The sequence below is a fragment of the Acyrthosiphon pisum genome, chromosome X (genome assembly GCF_005508785.2).
Source record: "Acyrthosiphon pisum isolate AL4f chromosome X, pea_aphid_22Mar2018_4r6ur, whole genome shotgun sequence".
In the NCBI taxonomy this organism is placed as follows: Eukaryota; Metazoa; Arthropoda; class Insecta; order Hemiptera; family Aphididae; genus Acyrthosiphon; species Acyrthosiphon pisum.
This window is the reverse complement of record NC_042493.1, coordinates 119265816-119278626: the sequence shown is the minus strand read 5'-3', so window position 1 is coordinate 119278626 and position 12811 is coordinate 119265816. Positions and strand designations below refer to the sequence as shown.

The following is a 12811-nucleotide window of genomic DNA, read 5'->3' as shown; positions in this document are numbered from 1 at the left end:
TTTCTTGGAATAAAAATAAACAACTTTTTGTCACTAATAGACATTATCGTATACGGAAAATACCTGGGATCGCTATCGATGATTAATGTACTTATTGAAAGCAATATAAATAGATCTCGAATAGTTTATGCGGAAACTAAAGCCAAAGAAAACATCCCATTTATTACTAATAAATTTGTAAGTAACTTAACCGTTAAGTCCGATTTATTATGTGTGAAATAAATTTAAATGATTTAACGCACCCAATTAGATTTTAAGTGCTGTTTATAACGAACTGAACAAACAAGGCATACGTATTTATAAAAAATGTGAATTTGAAAAACTCACATTAAACGGAGATCGAACACGCATTCGGAAAGTGACGTTTAGAGCGGCTGGCGACGGACGACTTACGATTGATTGTGCTGCATTGTTTTGGTTCGATCAGAAATTTGTCAGTAAAGTGAATTGGTTTAGTAAGTATTTTGTCCTCATTTTGCGTAAGTACCTATAGGCTTTATTTTTAACTTATTTTTGGTGTACCTCGGTTGGGGTTCACCTATCATTACGGGTATTCAAGTACGTATTCAGGTACCTACGTAGTACGTACCTAATTAAAATATAACTCATTAATTGTTCGATGTTAATGAAACGTGGATACGGACCGAATATCGTCTCTTATTTTCTTAACCCTTTTAATTTCGTTAGTTGTTACATTTTGTGTATTTTCTGTACTTACCTACATGTATTGTCTGAGTTGACTTTCATTAGAAAATGTGAAAAATAGGCAGTGTAATGTACAGTGTACAAGACGGTATTTTTAACCAAACACGGAGGTCGATAAAATTATAAACTATAGTCTATTCTTCGAGTCCGCCGATCAATGTTCTCACGATAACTTGGAAAAAAGGAAATCAATTCATCACGAATCGAAAATGTTCGATCTTGGGTAACGTCTATCACTTGGGGCCCTTGGAGAGAGAATTGGGGTCTAGTGTCTTCAAAGCCGTCAGCTGTGGAATAGACTGTATTAAAAAAAAAAAAAATATTTTAATTGTAACCGTAACTACTTCACAAAAAGTATTCCAAATATTTTTAGAATACTTTTTTTTAGTAGATTTAGATTTCAATAGCAAAAAAGGTGGGTAAGTGGATGTCGCTCTGCTGTACAGTAGGTTACAAGTGGGTCACTGTATAATGGATAGTATTAAATTTGAATTTAATGATATAATATCACTGTATAAGAAAAACGATTCTGAGCGGAGACGGTATGTTAGTCTAGGTATAAGATATATTATATACTTACTTATCTATGGTATTAAAAAAAAATTGACCAATAATAGCCAATAGGTATCTATAATAAATTCCAAATTAATCATATCACAATTATATCCATTAGGTAATTATAACGCATTATACTTTAACAACAAATCGTGGTACTATCAGATATAAATAATAGTATACTTTAGAAGTTTCAAGTACCCACGAATAATATTATACAATCACAACAACATAACTAAAATAGTTATTCTAGGATTTTTAATATGTAATTTTTTCTAAATTTGAACTTAAAATGACTATAAAAATAAACTGTGTTTATGTTTTTTTTAGATATTTTTGGTAATAGAATTAACTACTTACGTGAAATCTTGTTATACATTTTCAATCCTTAGGTATAAAAGTTGAACATTTTATATATTTTGAACTACCAAATAATTATTCAATTTTAAATTTGATAAATTTTGTCAAAATTCTATCTTTAAATCCTTATAAAAAAAAATTGTGCACATGTATTTTTAATATTTTTCAACTGCTATTGTAACAATATATCAGGAGCCTTGTATTAATTTTTTACACTTTTTGGGCTAACAAATAAAAATTTTATTGATATTTATAGAAAAAAAAATTGAAAACTGACAATGTCCGTAAACAGCTCAAAAAGAATCAAATTATTTAAAAAAATTTATCGTATATAGAAAATACTAATATCGACATTCAGTGAAATTTTCAAGTATCTACAGTTATTCGTTTTTGAATTACAACAAAATAAGAAAATCGTTACGTGAGAAATCGAGTGAATATCAAATGTTGTAAAAATATGAATTTCAAACGCTCCTAAAAATTTAACTTAACTTGCTTGTAGACATTTTTTTTTAAAAAAAGGTAGACAAACTTATGAGGAATTTCGTATTAAATTTTCAAATCTTAGATTTAAAAAGAAAAATTTTCATGACTTTCTAACTAAAAATAATTTGCAAATTTTCGTCATTTTTACGTATTTTGTCAATATTTGAACTTTAGATGCTTATAAAAAAAAATTGTGACTGGATTTTTAATTTTTTTCATCTGCCTTTGAAGCAATATAATAGGAACCTTCTATTAAATTTTCAAGCTTTTTAAAAAACAAATAAAATTTTATTGATATTTATAGAAAAAAAAACTAAATAATTTGGAAACTGAAAATGTCCGTAAACGGCTCAAAATAAGGCAAAATATTTAGAAAATGTTATGGTGTATAGAAAATTCTAATATAAACATTCAGTCAAAATTTTATGCACCTACGGTCATTTGTTTTAGAGTAGTACCAAAAACCAAAATCGATTTTCTCGAAAACAGATTTTGTGTAAAAATTCCTGTTTTTCCTTAATTTTTGATTTGTTTTTCACGGCACTTTTGAAAAATACTGGGAAATTTTTACTTTTGACCCTTCAAAGTACCAACTAGATTCACTTTCCTATTAGAAAAGGTACTGTTGAAGAAAATCCAAGCACTTTTACTATCCTAAAAAGTGATGACAGACACAAAAAAAATACAAAAAAAAAAATAAACACACGTTTCACTCAGAATCTAAAATATTATTTTTTTAAATTCTGCAGTGTTTATAAATGAATAATATTATAATCTCGATAACACACGCCTATCTGGTTATCTATTAGTTATAAATTATATTCAAATAATATAGTTAATAAGTAATAATTAGTAATATATAAGAATTTGCCTACACAAGAAAAAAATTATTTCAAATACTGTACTCAGTATACTTGTATAAAGTATTCAAAATACTGTGATGAAAAAAAAGTATTTAAATACTTTATTAAATACTGTATTCAGAATAATACCCAAGTCTGAATACTAGTACTATAATTAGGATATTAAAATGAATAATATGATTATAATTATTTTAATAATTTACAGTTATAATTTTCCTACATTAAAATTTGTTGATTTATGTTTTAGCAATGTTACAATCCGCGTTAAGGTTTGACGGACATTTAGTGGTAAACACATCATTTGAGACCAACATAGAATATGTGTACGCCGCAGGGCCCATGGCGAGGTTCATGCATAATGATTCCTTTATCGTGGCAAATCATATGTATTATAATAGATTAGAGATCGGTGCTCGATTGGCCAACGTGCTGATGAAACGCTTGGGAATTACTGAAAACGACGCATCTAATGACGAGTACGTTCAGCCACTTTTTGTTTACTGTCAATTACCTGGAAAATACAATTTCTTGCATACCGAGATGCCTGTTTGGCGATGCTTAAAGACTAGTTTTAGATCGTTCAGTACCGGGAATGTTACTGATGGCTATTTTGAAATTGTTGTCAACACTAATGGCGAGGTACAGGCATTGTCATGTTATTCAAATAAAGTAAGCTCATATCAAAATACTTGTCAGACTTTAGGAATTAGTATAGTTTTATTTTTGTTTGACCACTTACGTGATTAATTATTTCACTAATTTGATTTGGGCCATTTCGTAGGAATTTAAGTATTTAAACCTAATAAATCTGTGCGGAAAACACGTGGACTTTTTCAATGATATGATTGGCCGTTTCAAAACGAATTCCATTCCATGTTTCTTCGATTATTTCAACCAGTCTTGGTCGTATCCATTATACTCGGATAGGTTTTGGATATTAGAAGAAACAAAACTAAAACGAGACAATAAGGTACGAATATATAAAATCAATTTATTTTGATAGTTAACTTTTATAATTTGAATACAGCATAGTGTAAGAATATCACATTTTAAACACCTATCACCCGTGCATTATATAATAATATTATATAGTATATAATTTAATAATTATATCTATATTACGGTATTTTTATATAGACTTCACAATTGTCGAGAGGTCGCATTGATAAAATATACGGGGAAAAGATCAACACAATTTTAATGAAATTTGTTGTCAAAAATGCTGATGATTTTCCGATGTTTTCTCACACCACTGACTGGAGGAAGACAACAGATGAATATAACACAGTATAATATAAACAGAATAGTATTTTTCTATAGACAACTCGATAAATGTATTTGAAGATATTGTTGGTTGTATAGGTAATTATTTATACAAAAAATGTATCAGTCTGTAACTGTAATACATAAATGAGAACCGATTTCACAATTTTTTTACGTTCATAAAATATTTTATAATTAATAAAATTATTATATAATCTGTAATAATATCTAATATGCAATATGTATATCTACAATTGTAATTACAATTATTTTAAAACTTTGGGAAGTAAAGTTCTACACACTTAGAATAATAATAAAATTAAATCAATTTATTATGATAATCAATAAATAAACAGATAAAAAGTGCGGCAATTCATAGAAAAGTGTTGGAAATTTCAATAATCGTACAGTATATAATAAAAACAAATACAATTTGATATTTAAGCCGAAAGGTAATGATATCTCCATCAAGAACCTATCCAATTGAAAAAAGGCTTATTTAACGACTATTTTACAAAAAAGAAAGTCATTCTATCAAAGTAGTACAAAACTAATGTCTAATACTATTATTAAAATACTATAAAATATAAGAATATTAAACCGTCGTAAAGTTGATTCCCCGACTTAAACTTATCATCTCTAAACTAGTATCATCTTTTTGAAAATGAATTACAACAATTTGTAGCACAGAAAAAAACTGCATTTTTTACGTCATTAAGAATACAATTTTGTTCACGGTGTAAAGTTAGGTTATAGAATAGCCTGTATCGACTATGAATTTTATATTATAGGTTGAAGTAATACGATTTTTAGTAAATAATATAAATAGTATAAGATTCTCTTGAAAAAATTAAAAATGAAATAATAAATAATGTTGAAAACGTCATACAAATAGTATCATTTCTTTGAACAAATTACTTATAAATAAAAATGTATAACCGAAAAAACCTTTCAAAATCGAAAATAATTGAACTTTTAAAAGTGGGTAACCCGTAACAATTACAAGTGGTTGACTGTAATGGATGGTGTTAAATTTGAATTCAATGAATGATCATTGTGGATGAAAAATGATTCTGAGCGGAGATGGCATGTCAGCCTAGGATCTTATATTTTTATTGTTATTATTAATACGGTAGCCGGTTAAGTTGAATTATTATTATTTGTTTAATATAATAATGTAATAATTAGTTAATATATTAAATATTAATTATTTGAATTTTTATCCTACTCAAGTTAATAATATTTTTAATATTCGTAATGATATCATAGATATAATTTTAATTAATTATTGCGTAGATTGCATACGTCTAGTTAGTTCACTATATTCAAAAATATAGTGTTTGATAGGGTACTTCGTATAAAGCTTGAACACTGTGATCGAAAAAATACTCATAATTTAAACAACTTTTAATGTAAATTAAGATCCTCAACAAATGTAACTAAAACAATGCCATTCAAAGATTTAAATTATGACTCCTCTCAAATGTAATTTATCGACAATTGACATGTTTATCAAATTATATCAAAATAGGATAATATATTATATTATCTGAAGTGTTGTATTTATTTATATAGTTAGTATTAGTATTGATTTCTTTGAAACAGAATACTTGTTATACAATTTGAACTATGAGAAATAAGTTTTCACACAGGGGCACAGGGCACAGTGGTTTTTATTATTTTTTATTAAAAAAAATGTAGTAATGAAGGTTGTGATGTCATATTTGAATACTTGGTAGCTGATGCTTATTAGAACTTGATACCTCGTGGATTGTTTTTACAAATTTAGTTCTATTATATTTATTTAATTTTTACTATTATGTACTTATATACAGTATCGAGAAAATGGATAATATGATGAGTATAATAATATTATTGTATTGGTATTTATTGTCAGTTGGTAAAAAAGATATCTCTTTGCAATTCGGGATAGGCGTTTTTGATTCCACTTGATTGGAGCCACTCAACATTATTTTGGGTAAAAAAAATTGGTATAATTTATTTTAAATTCTTTTACCGGTAAAAATGTACCTGGTAAATTTACAGCACTTCCATGTATTATTGCATGCACAAATTAAAATATAATTATATGCCTAATAATTATAATCAATGTGATCATTGTACTCTAGAAGCGTTAGCTCAAACATAAATATTTGCATCAGAAAAAGAAAGGCGTTTAGATTTCAAATTCAAAATTTTTAATTGATTATTGTTGTTATAGTTCAATACGACAATTTATACGATCAAGAAGTAAGTACTATCGACTAACGAGTAGAATTATGTTGATTAAACAAACGGAATTGTATTTTTTATTATTGTACGAATCTGTTACATGTCCTCTAATATAGATAACAATTTCTAATTTTTGTATTATTCACCTGATAAAATATACAAATGATTATATTTTAAGTAATTTTACAATAAAAACTTAACTATGATGGTACCTAGGTACATTTTAACATTATAGTATAACAGTAGAGAGGCACAAATGTGAGTTACATAACGTTTATAATGCTGTATTAAAATATTTTATTATATTATGTTAGTATGGGTGCCAATAATCGTATATATTAAGGTAGGTAGTTGCGAGTATTCCATTTCCGTTATACAATATTTATGTCGAATTTAAAACAGCACTGTTGGTGGTAAATGTTGTCCCACATCATAAACTTGACTCTGTAATTCATTCTACCATAGTTGTATGGTACGAATAAATTGAACAGCCAATGCTGATCGGTGTTCTTCACCACCGGGCAATTTGTATATAAGCACGCATCCGTGTTTACGTTCAGAAACGGCAAGTCCATTAAAAATGTTTCAGCGTATAACTGCGTCTTTGGTAAGTTCGCACGAAATTCTGAAATGAATTTATAATTAATATTCAAATCTAAAGAGCAGTTAAAAATCTTAATATTTCCAAATGTTTAATATACTATATAGCTATGATATAGCTGTCACGCCTGACGTTGCCTGCGGGCCAAAGATTTGTATTTGTAAAAAAATGTAGGTATACATTTTAAATTTTCAAAAAATCGGTTGAATAGTTTTTGAATTCAAATTCAAGTAGGTACTATTATTAACATATCAATTTTACACAGGGGTGACTCCAGGAGGGCCCTAGGGGCCGTGGCCCATTCCAAGCCTGTATCTCTAAAACCTTGTATATTGTTACAAACAAAATTACAAAATGAAACATATTATAATATCGAAATTTTTCTGAAAATTATGACTTGGCGCTCTCCCCTCCAACGATGTCTTTGGAGCCGACTCGTACTGTACTTATGTTGTATTATTAAGGTACCTAGGTCGTAGGTAGGTACCATCAACTTTGTATAAGTAAGTTCTGTGATTATATGTACCTAGGTAGGTACATAGTATATTGTAAATATGAATTAATTTTCGTAAACATTTTAATAACTGAGAAACTCTGACTCGAATTTTATTTTGAACTAGGTATATTTTAACATTTTAAAAACAATTATTCACTAATTAATTTATAATAAAAAGGTGGGTTTTCATTTGAAAAACAGAAGTTTGTATTTTCACAGGACACTCTTTAAGTAACACGAAAATCTTAAATTGATATTGTGGTCTTTAAGAATGTTCAAAAATCCCAAAAAATCAGAATTTTTATACATTTATTATTAAAGGAAACATGAGTGAGAAATTAGCATGTTTGGTGAATTATTACTCTGTTTATTTTACGTATAATTTGACGATAGAACAATGCAGTTCAGAATAAATTGCTGTACCTATTCATTATTTCTAGACATATTATTAAAAAATATTTTAATCAACATATTATATATAGATACTTGTCACCAGGGCCGGATCCAGGGGGGAGTAGGGGATTTATCCCCACTGTATAATTTTTGTGGTCGTATTTTTAAGGTTTTAAGGACATCGTTTTCTTGCATATAATATATTATGTAGATAGTTATTTAAAACTTAATATTAAAAAAAGCGGGTAAGTGGATGTCACTCTGCTGTACAGTAGGTTACAAGTGGGTCATTGTATAATGGGTTGTATTAGACTTGAATTCAATGATAAAATATCATTGTATAAGAAAAACGATTCTGAGCGGAGACGGTTTGTCAGTCTGGATAATATTTTATATTGTTATTATTTATTTTATCATGTACCTAAGTTGAATTAATATTATAATATTATAATTTTTTTATTCGTTTCTATGGTGATGAACAAAGTGTTAGAAATTAAAATCCCATTTTTAGCGTTTTTTCGTAATTTTTCGGTGGTTTTTCCCGTGGCATTAAATAACTATTGAGAAAATCAAAACATAATTAAATAATTAAAAGAAAATTTATATTCTATTTGGTTCGTTTTTTTTACTACCTATAAACTGTTTTTTCGTCTAATTTATAAAATGTAAAATTTAGAATGTAGTTATTTTAGTATATAGGTATATTCAATCCATAAGTGATAATCCATGATAAAGTAAATTTCTTTATCGTGTTATAATCATTACCTATATTACAATATTTATTTTCAGTACATAATTACATTTTTGTTTCATTGTATTTTTTCCGTACCTAGGTACATATTAAGTTTTGATTGTAACAAATATTAAAAATGAAAAATGTATAATATTGTTATGTTGTAAATTAAATATCTTTCTTTTAAATAAAGCGTTTTATATTAAAAGTAAGCAATGAATACCTAATTTAGATTTGTTCATAAATAATTCATGCCTATGTTATTATTATCAGCATTATTTATTCTAAACCTGAAACTTAGAAATATTGACCACAGATTTTAGCTTTAAATACACCATTAAGAAGTGCTTCTAAAACTATATTACTTGATATGTTTAACATTTAAAATGTTTCATTTTTAAGTTAAAATCGTTTGAATTATTTGTGGTAAATAAATAATTATTGGTCCAGTATATTACGAAAGGTTTTGTAAATGTTGGTCCTCACAATACTGTGTGAGTGTGCTTGATTTTTCGTTAAAAAAATACTAATTCTGGTCATCTCCCTGAGATGGGCGTATTTTTTTAATTTCCCCGGGTGTTGAAAAGCTAAGATCCGGCCCTGTATGAAACTAGTGATGTAAAATTACCGTAATTATCTTTTGAGAGAATATTTGGTAATTTTCTTTTTCTTCAATAATTCATAGATTGAACCCAAAGAAATCCACATCATAAAAATTATTTAAATAATTACCTATATGTTTTGTATAGTATGAATAAAGTATAATATAATTGATAATTATAATAATATAATAATAATAATATTATATTATAATAATATATTTATAATTGATAATTTATAATTCTTGGTATAGTTAACAAGTGACAACTATAATAATTATGTGGGATTAGTAAGTATAAAATTATTATAAATGTAAAATAAACTATTATTAATGTATTTTATACATGCTACTATACTATAATCAATAGATAACTTGAATAATACTTAATTCAATACATTTTTATAGTAAACCAAAAAAAAAAATGTAAAAATAACTTGTGCAATGTTTTTTAATAATTATTAAATTAATGAGGTAAAATTATTGAAGTAAATTACGCTATCTTCTATTATCTATGGTCTGTACGACCATATTTGATACAGTTCTACTACGAGTTCACGACTGATACCAGTGTTAATAACCTTAAAATATAATCACGTCACTATTCACAGTGACAATATAAAATTAAAAAAAAGAAAATTACCCGGTAATAATTTGCAAAAGAATATTCTCTTGTCGCATCACTATTATATGCAACTATCCAAGTGGGTACCTACCTTCCTACCTACCAACATAATATATCAAGCCGAATTTCTATATTTCCTATTATTGTGTTATAGTACTATTTAAAGAATATTAATTATACGTACCAGGGTTATATGTGAACGCAATAGACGTGCTTGCGTTTTCTGACCATTCACATGGTAGGTTGTATGCAGCTTCGGGACATGGATCAATATACAGATCACGTACACTACATTGAGTGTCTGAAAAAAATAAATGAAACAGTAAAACACTAAGTAATAAAAAAAATCGGAGTAAAATATAATGAAGTGAAAATGTATAAAAGTATAAGTTATAACCAATTATGCAATACTCACTAGGGCACATGTGAAAGTTGTAGACCTTTTCGGCGTCCACTGCACTTGCAGCAAGTATCAATCCTACAACAGTTAACACGAAAATTGCCATTGTGTCACGGAATCAGTAACGTAGGTACACCAAATACTGGCACGAGAAAACGTTGATATTAGTTCGTGTGGTTTGGTACCAAACAATTTATCAAACAGCGACAATCTGTGGCGAGGTTCTCGTTTATATACCTACTCTAGAGAGCCTTGATATTAAAGAGAGTGGTCAACTCGGTGAACGTTTTCTATTGGCTGGCTGTTATCATTGATTATAGACGCCATTAATCGTCCAAATATTTATATTTTATATTTAATGCAATAGTTTATTTGTTGAAATTGTTCAATATTAATTAATTTAAATAATTAATTACGTTTTTTTTAGTTAATATTAAAATTATTCTCAACTTTTCTGAAATATAATTTCTGTGACAAGTATAATACCTATTATATATTATTGAAAAGTAAGTACCTACCACCTAATACTGTTTGTGGAGATGGTCTAACACTCAATTTTTGCATTTTAAAATTATTATATAATAAATGTCAATAAAATATGTTTATTTGTTATTCATATTAATTATATGCTTTATGCGCTAAAAGTTGTACATCAGTTTATTGAAAAATTAATCGTCGAGAAAGCTTATCCAATTGGATTTGCATACTTTCAATAAAATATGTTAAAACATAAAAATCCAGTCCTACCTATAACCAATGTTATGAAAACCTATATAATTCATAATAGGGATGAAAAACAACACATTATATTGGTGAACACATTATCAAATTATAAACATGTATACTTAAATCAATTATGTCAAATTAATGTTTATCATAATTATTAATAAACTTTAATATATTCCAAATAATTTTAATTGGCTTATTGATTTTATTTGATACTGATTTTAATTGGAAAAAAAGTATTTTATTGGAAAGTGTTCAATAGAATAAAATAGTTTTTAAAATGCACTTGAATACTTTTTAATAAATAGTATTTGAAATATGTAATTTTAATACTTGTAAAAGTATTTGAATAAAATACCCAAATACTTGACAACACTAACTATAATAAGGTTATGTGCTAAAAAAATGTGTGTATAATGCTCCTAGCTGAAGTGTTTACATTTAAAAAAGGCGGGAAACGTTTGGACGATTAATGGCTGCTATCACACCAGTTGGCCACTCTCTTTAATATCAAGGCTCTATACCTACTCTATAGAGCTTAAAGTGGGGGCTTATCCAATTCATTGAATGTATGTGTCATGAATCCATGTATCTATGTGTGTAGCGTATACACATTACCTACACTGTTTAGATATATCAAAATCAAACAATACGAAGCGTCAATAGCGTGTTTATCGTTTATACTGTACCTATTGTATATACTTACATAGTTATACAATATTATGTTCGCATAGACAGTATACGCATTACGCTGTACTCAGATTCAATATTTATTCAGTGTTTATTATCAATTGAAGCGTACCTTCGAACTTTTTCCCCGGTCAGTAGAATTTCCTATTTAAACATTGCAAAAAAATCTCGTTTAACTCGAATATTTTCGTGAATAAGTATAAATTACGATTTCTTTTATATTATACAATTATGATATTTCCCTCATGTACGTAGATTTACTATCGAAAATAATGTCATAAGTGTTATCGTTACCTATCGATACCTAAGTGATCCATCTAACTGGAACAATTAACTACAAATGCTGCCACTGCGATCCACAGTAAAACTCAAGCAAAAATAAATACCGTAAACCGGGATAACTTTGGCCCACTATTGGAATTTTAAATAGTTCTGTTAGCTGTGATAAGACATGACGTGACTATTATCAAAATGTTGTGGTGGTTTCCTAGAGTTGACAACACTAGTAACCGAATGTAATAACATTTTTTGCCGATATCCCTTGTCTTGTTAAAAAAAATATTTTTTATTTTGTAATCACTTTTTTGTACCGTGAAAGTGACCTCTTTTAACTTTTGTTTGATTCGAACAGATTTAATCGTCGTAGAACTCTGCAACTCTGATATGGTCTCACATATAAAGTACTAATAAAGTATTTATCAAAAATTTAAAAAAAAAACAATTTTTCATTCTTTGGCCGAATCCAGGACGAAAAGTCCTGGTACAAAAAGTCCGGAATGAAAAAAGTTGTACAAAAAGTCCAGATTCATTTTTTGATTGAAAAAAAAAAGTCCGAAAACACAAAATTGTCTATACAATTTATAATTATAATATACGTATAATATACTATATATTATGTATTATATACATGTGATATAATATTATAGTCAGTTCATATATAATTAATATTTATTTAAAAAATGTAATTGTTGTACTTTTATTATATTATTGTGAAGTATTCGGAATATATGTATTTTAAATACTTTTAAAAAGTATTTTACCCAAGTCTGTATATAGGTACCTATAGCATCATGTACATTTATCTC

General features: G+C 27.3%; 2 protein-coding genes across 2 annotated transcripts; one reads left to right on the top strand and one right to left on the bottom strand.

Moving 5' to 3' along the window:
- Window positions 1-55: 55 nt before the first annotated feature.
- Window positions 56-4390, top strand: LOC103308302 (cilia- and flagella-associated protein 61). The gene is made up of 5 exons (XM_008181447.3): window positions 56-177; window positions 251-455; window positions 3217-3638; window positions 3751-3939; window positions 4107-4390. Exons 1-5 carry the CDS (start codon window positions 79-81, stop codon window positions 4260-4262), a joined length of 1071 nt encoding a protein of 356 aa, XP_008179669.1. The 5' UTR covers window positions 56-78; the 3' UTR covers window positions 4263-4390.
- Window positions 4391-6756: 2366 nt separating this feature from the next.
- LOC103308303 (MD-2-related lipid-recognition protein-like) lies at window positions 6757-10416 on the bottom strand. The gene is made up of 3 exons (XM_008181448.3): window positions 10326-10416; window positions 10095-10211; window positions 6757-7089 (listed from the first exon to the last, which is right to left on the bottom strand). Exons 1-3 carry the CDS (start codon window positions 10414-10416, stop codon window positions 6836-6838), a joined length of 462 nt encoding a protein of 153 aa, XP_008179670.1. The 3' UTR covers window positions 6757-6835.
- Window positions 10417-12811: the final 2395 nt, after the last annotated feature.

Coding starts and splice junctions, on each gene's coding strand:
- LOC103308302 (XM_008181447.3), top strand. CDS start 79: ATGATTAATGTACTTATTGAAAGCAATATAAATAGATCTCGAATAGTT. Junction 178..250: donor CATTTATTACTAATAAATTT/GTAAGTAACTTA, acceptor GCACCCAATTAG/ATTTTAAGTGCTGTTTATAA. Junction 456..3,216: donor CAGTAAAGTGAATTGGTTTA/GTAAGTATTTTG, acceptor TTTATGTTTTAG/CAATGTTACAATCCGCGTTA.
- LOC103308303 (XM_008181448.3), bottom strand. CDS start 10,416: ATGGCAATTTTCGTGTTAACTGTTGTAGGATTGATACTTGCTGCAAGT. Junction 10,212..10,325: donor CAACTTTCACATGTGCCCTA/GTGAGTATTGCA, acceptor TATTTTTTTCAG/ACACTCAATGTAGTGTACGT. Junction 7,090..10,094: donor TGCGTTCACATATAACCCTG/GTACGTATAATT, acceptor AATTCATTTCAG/AATTTCGTGCGAACTTACCA.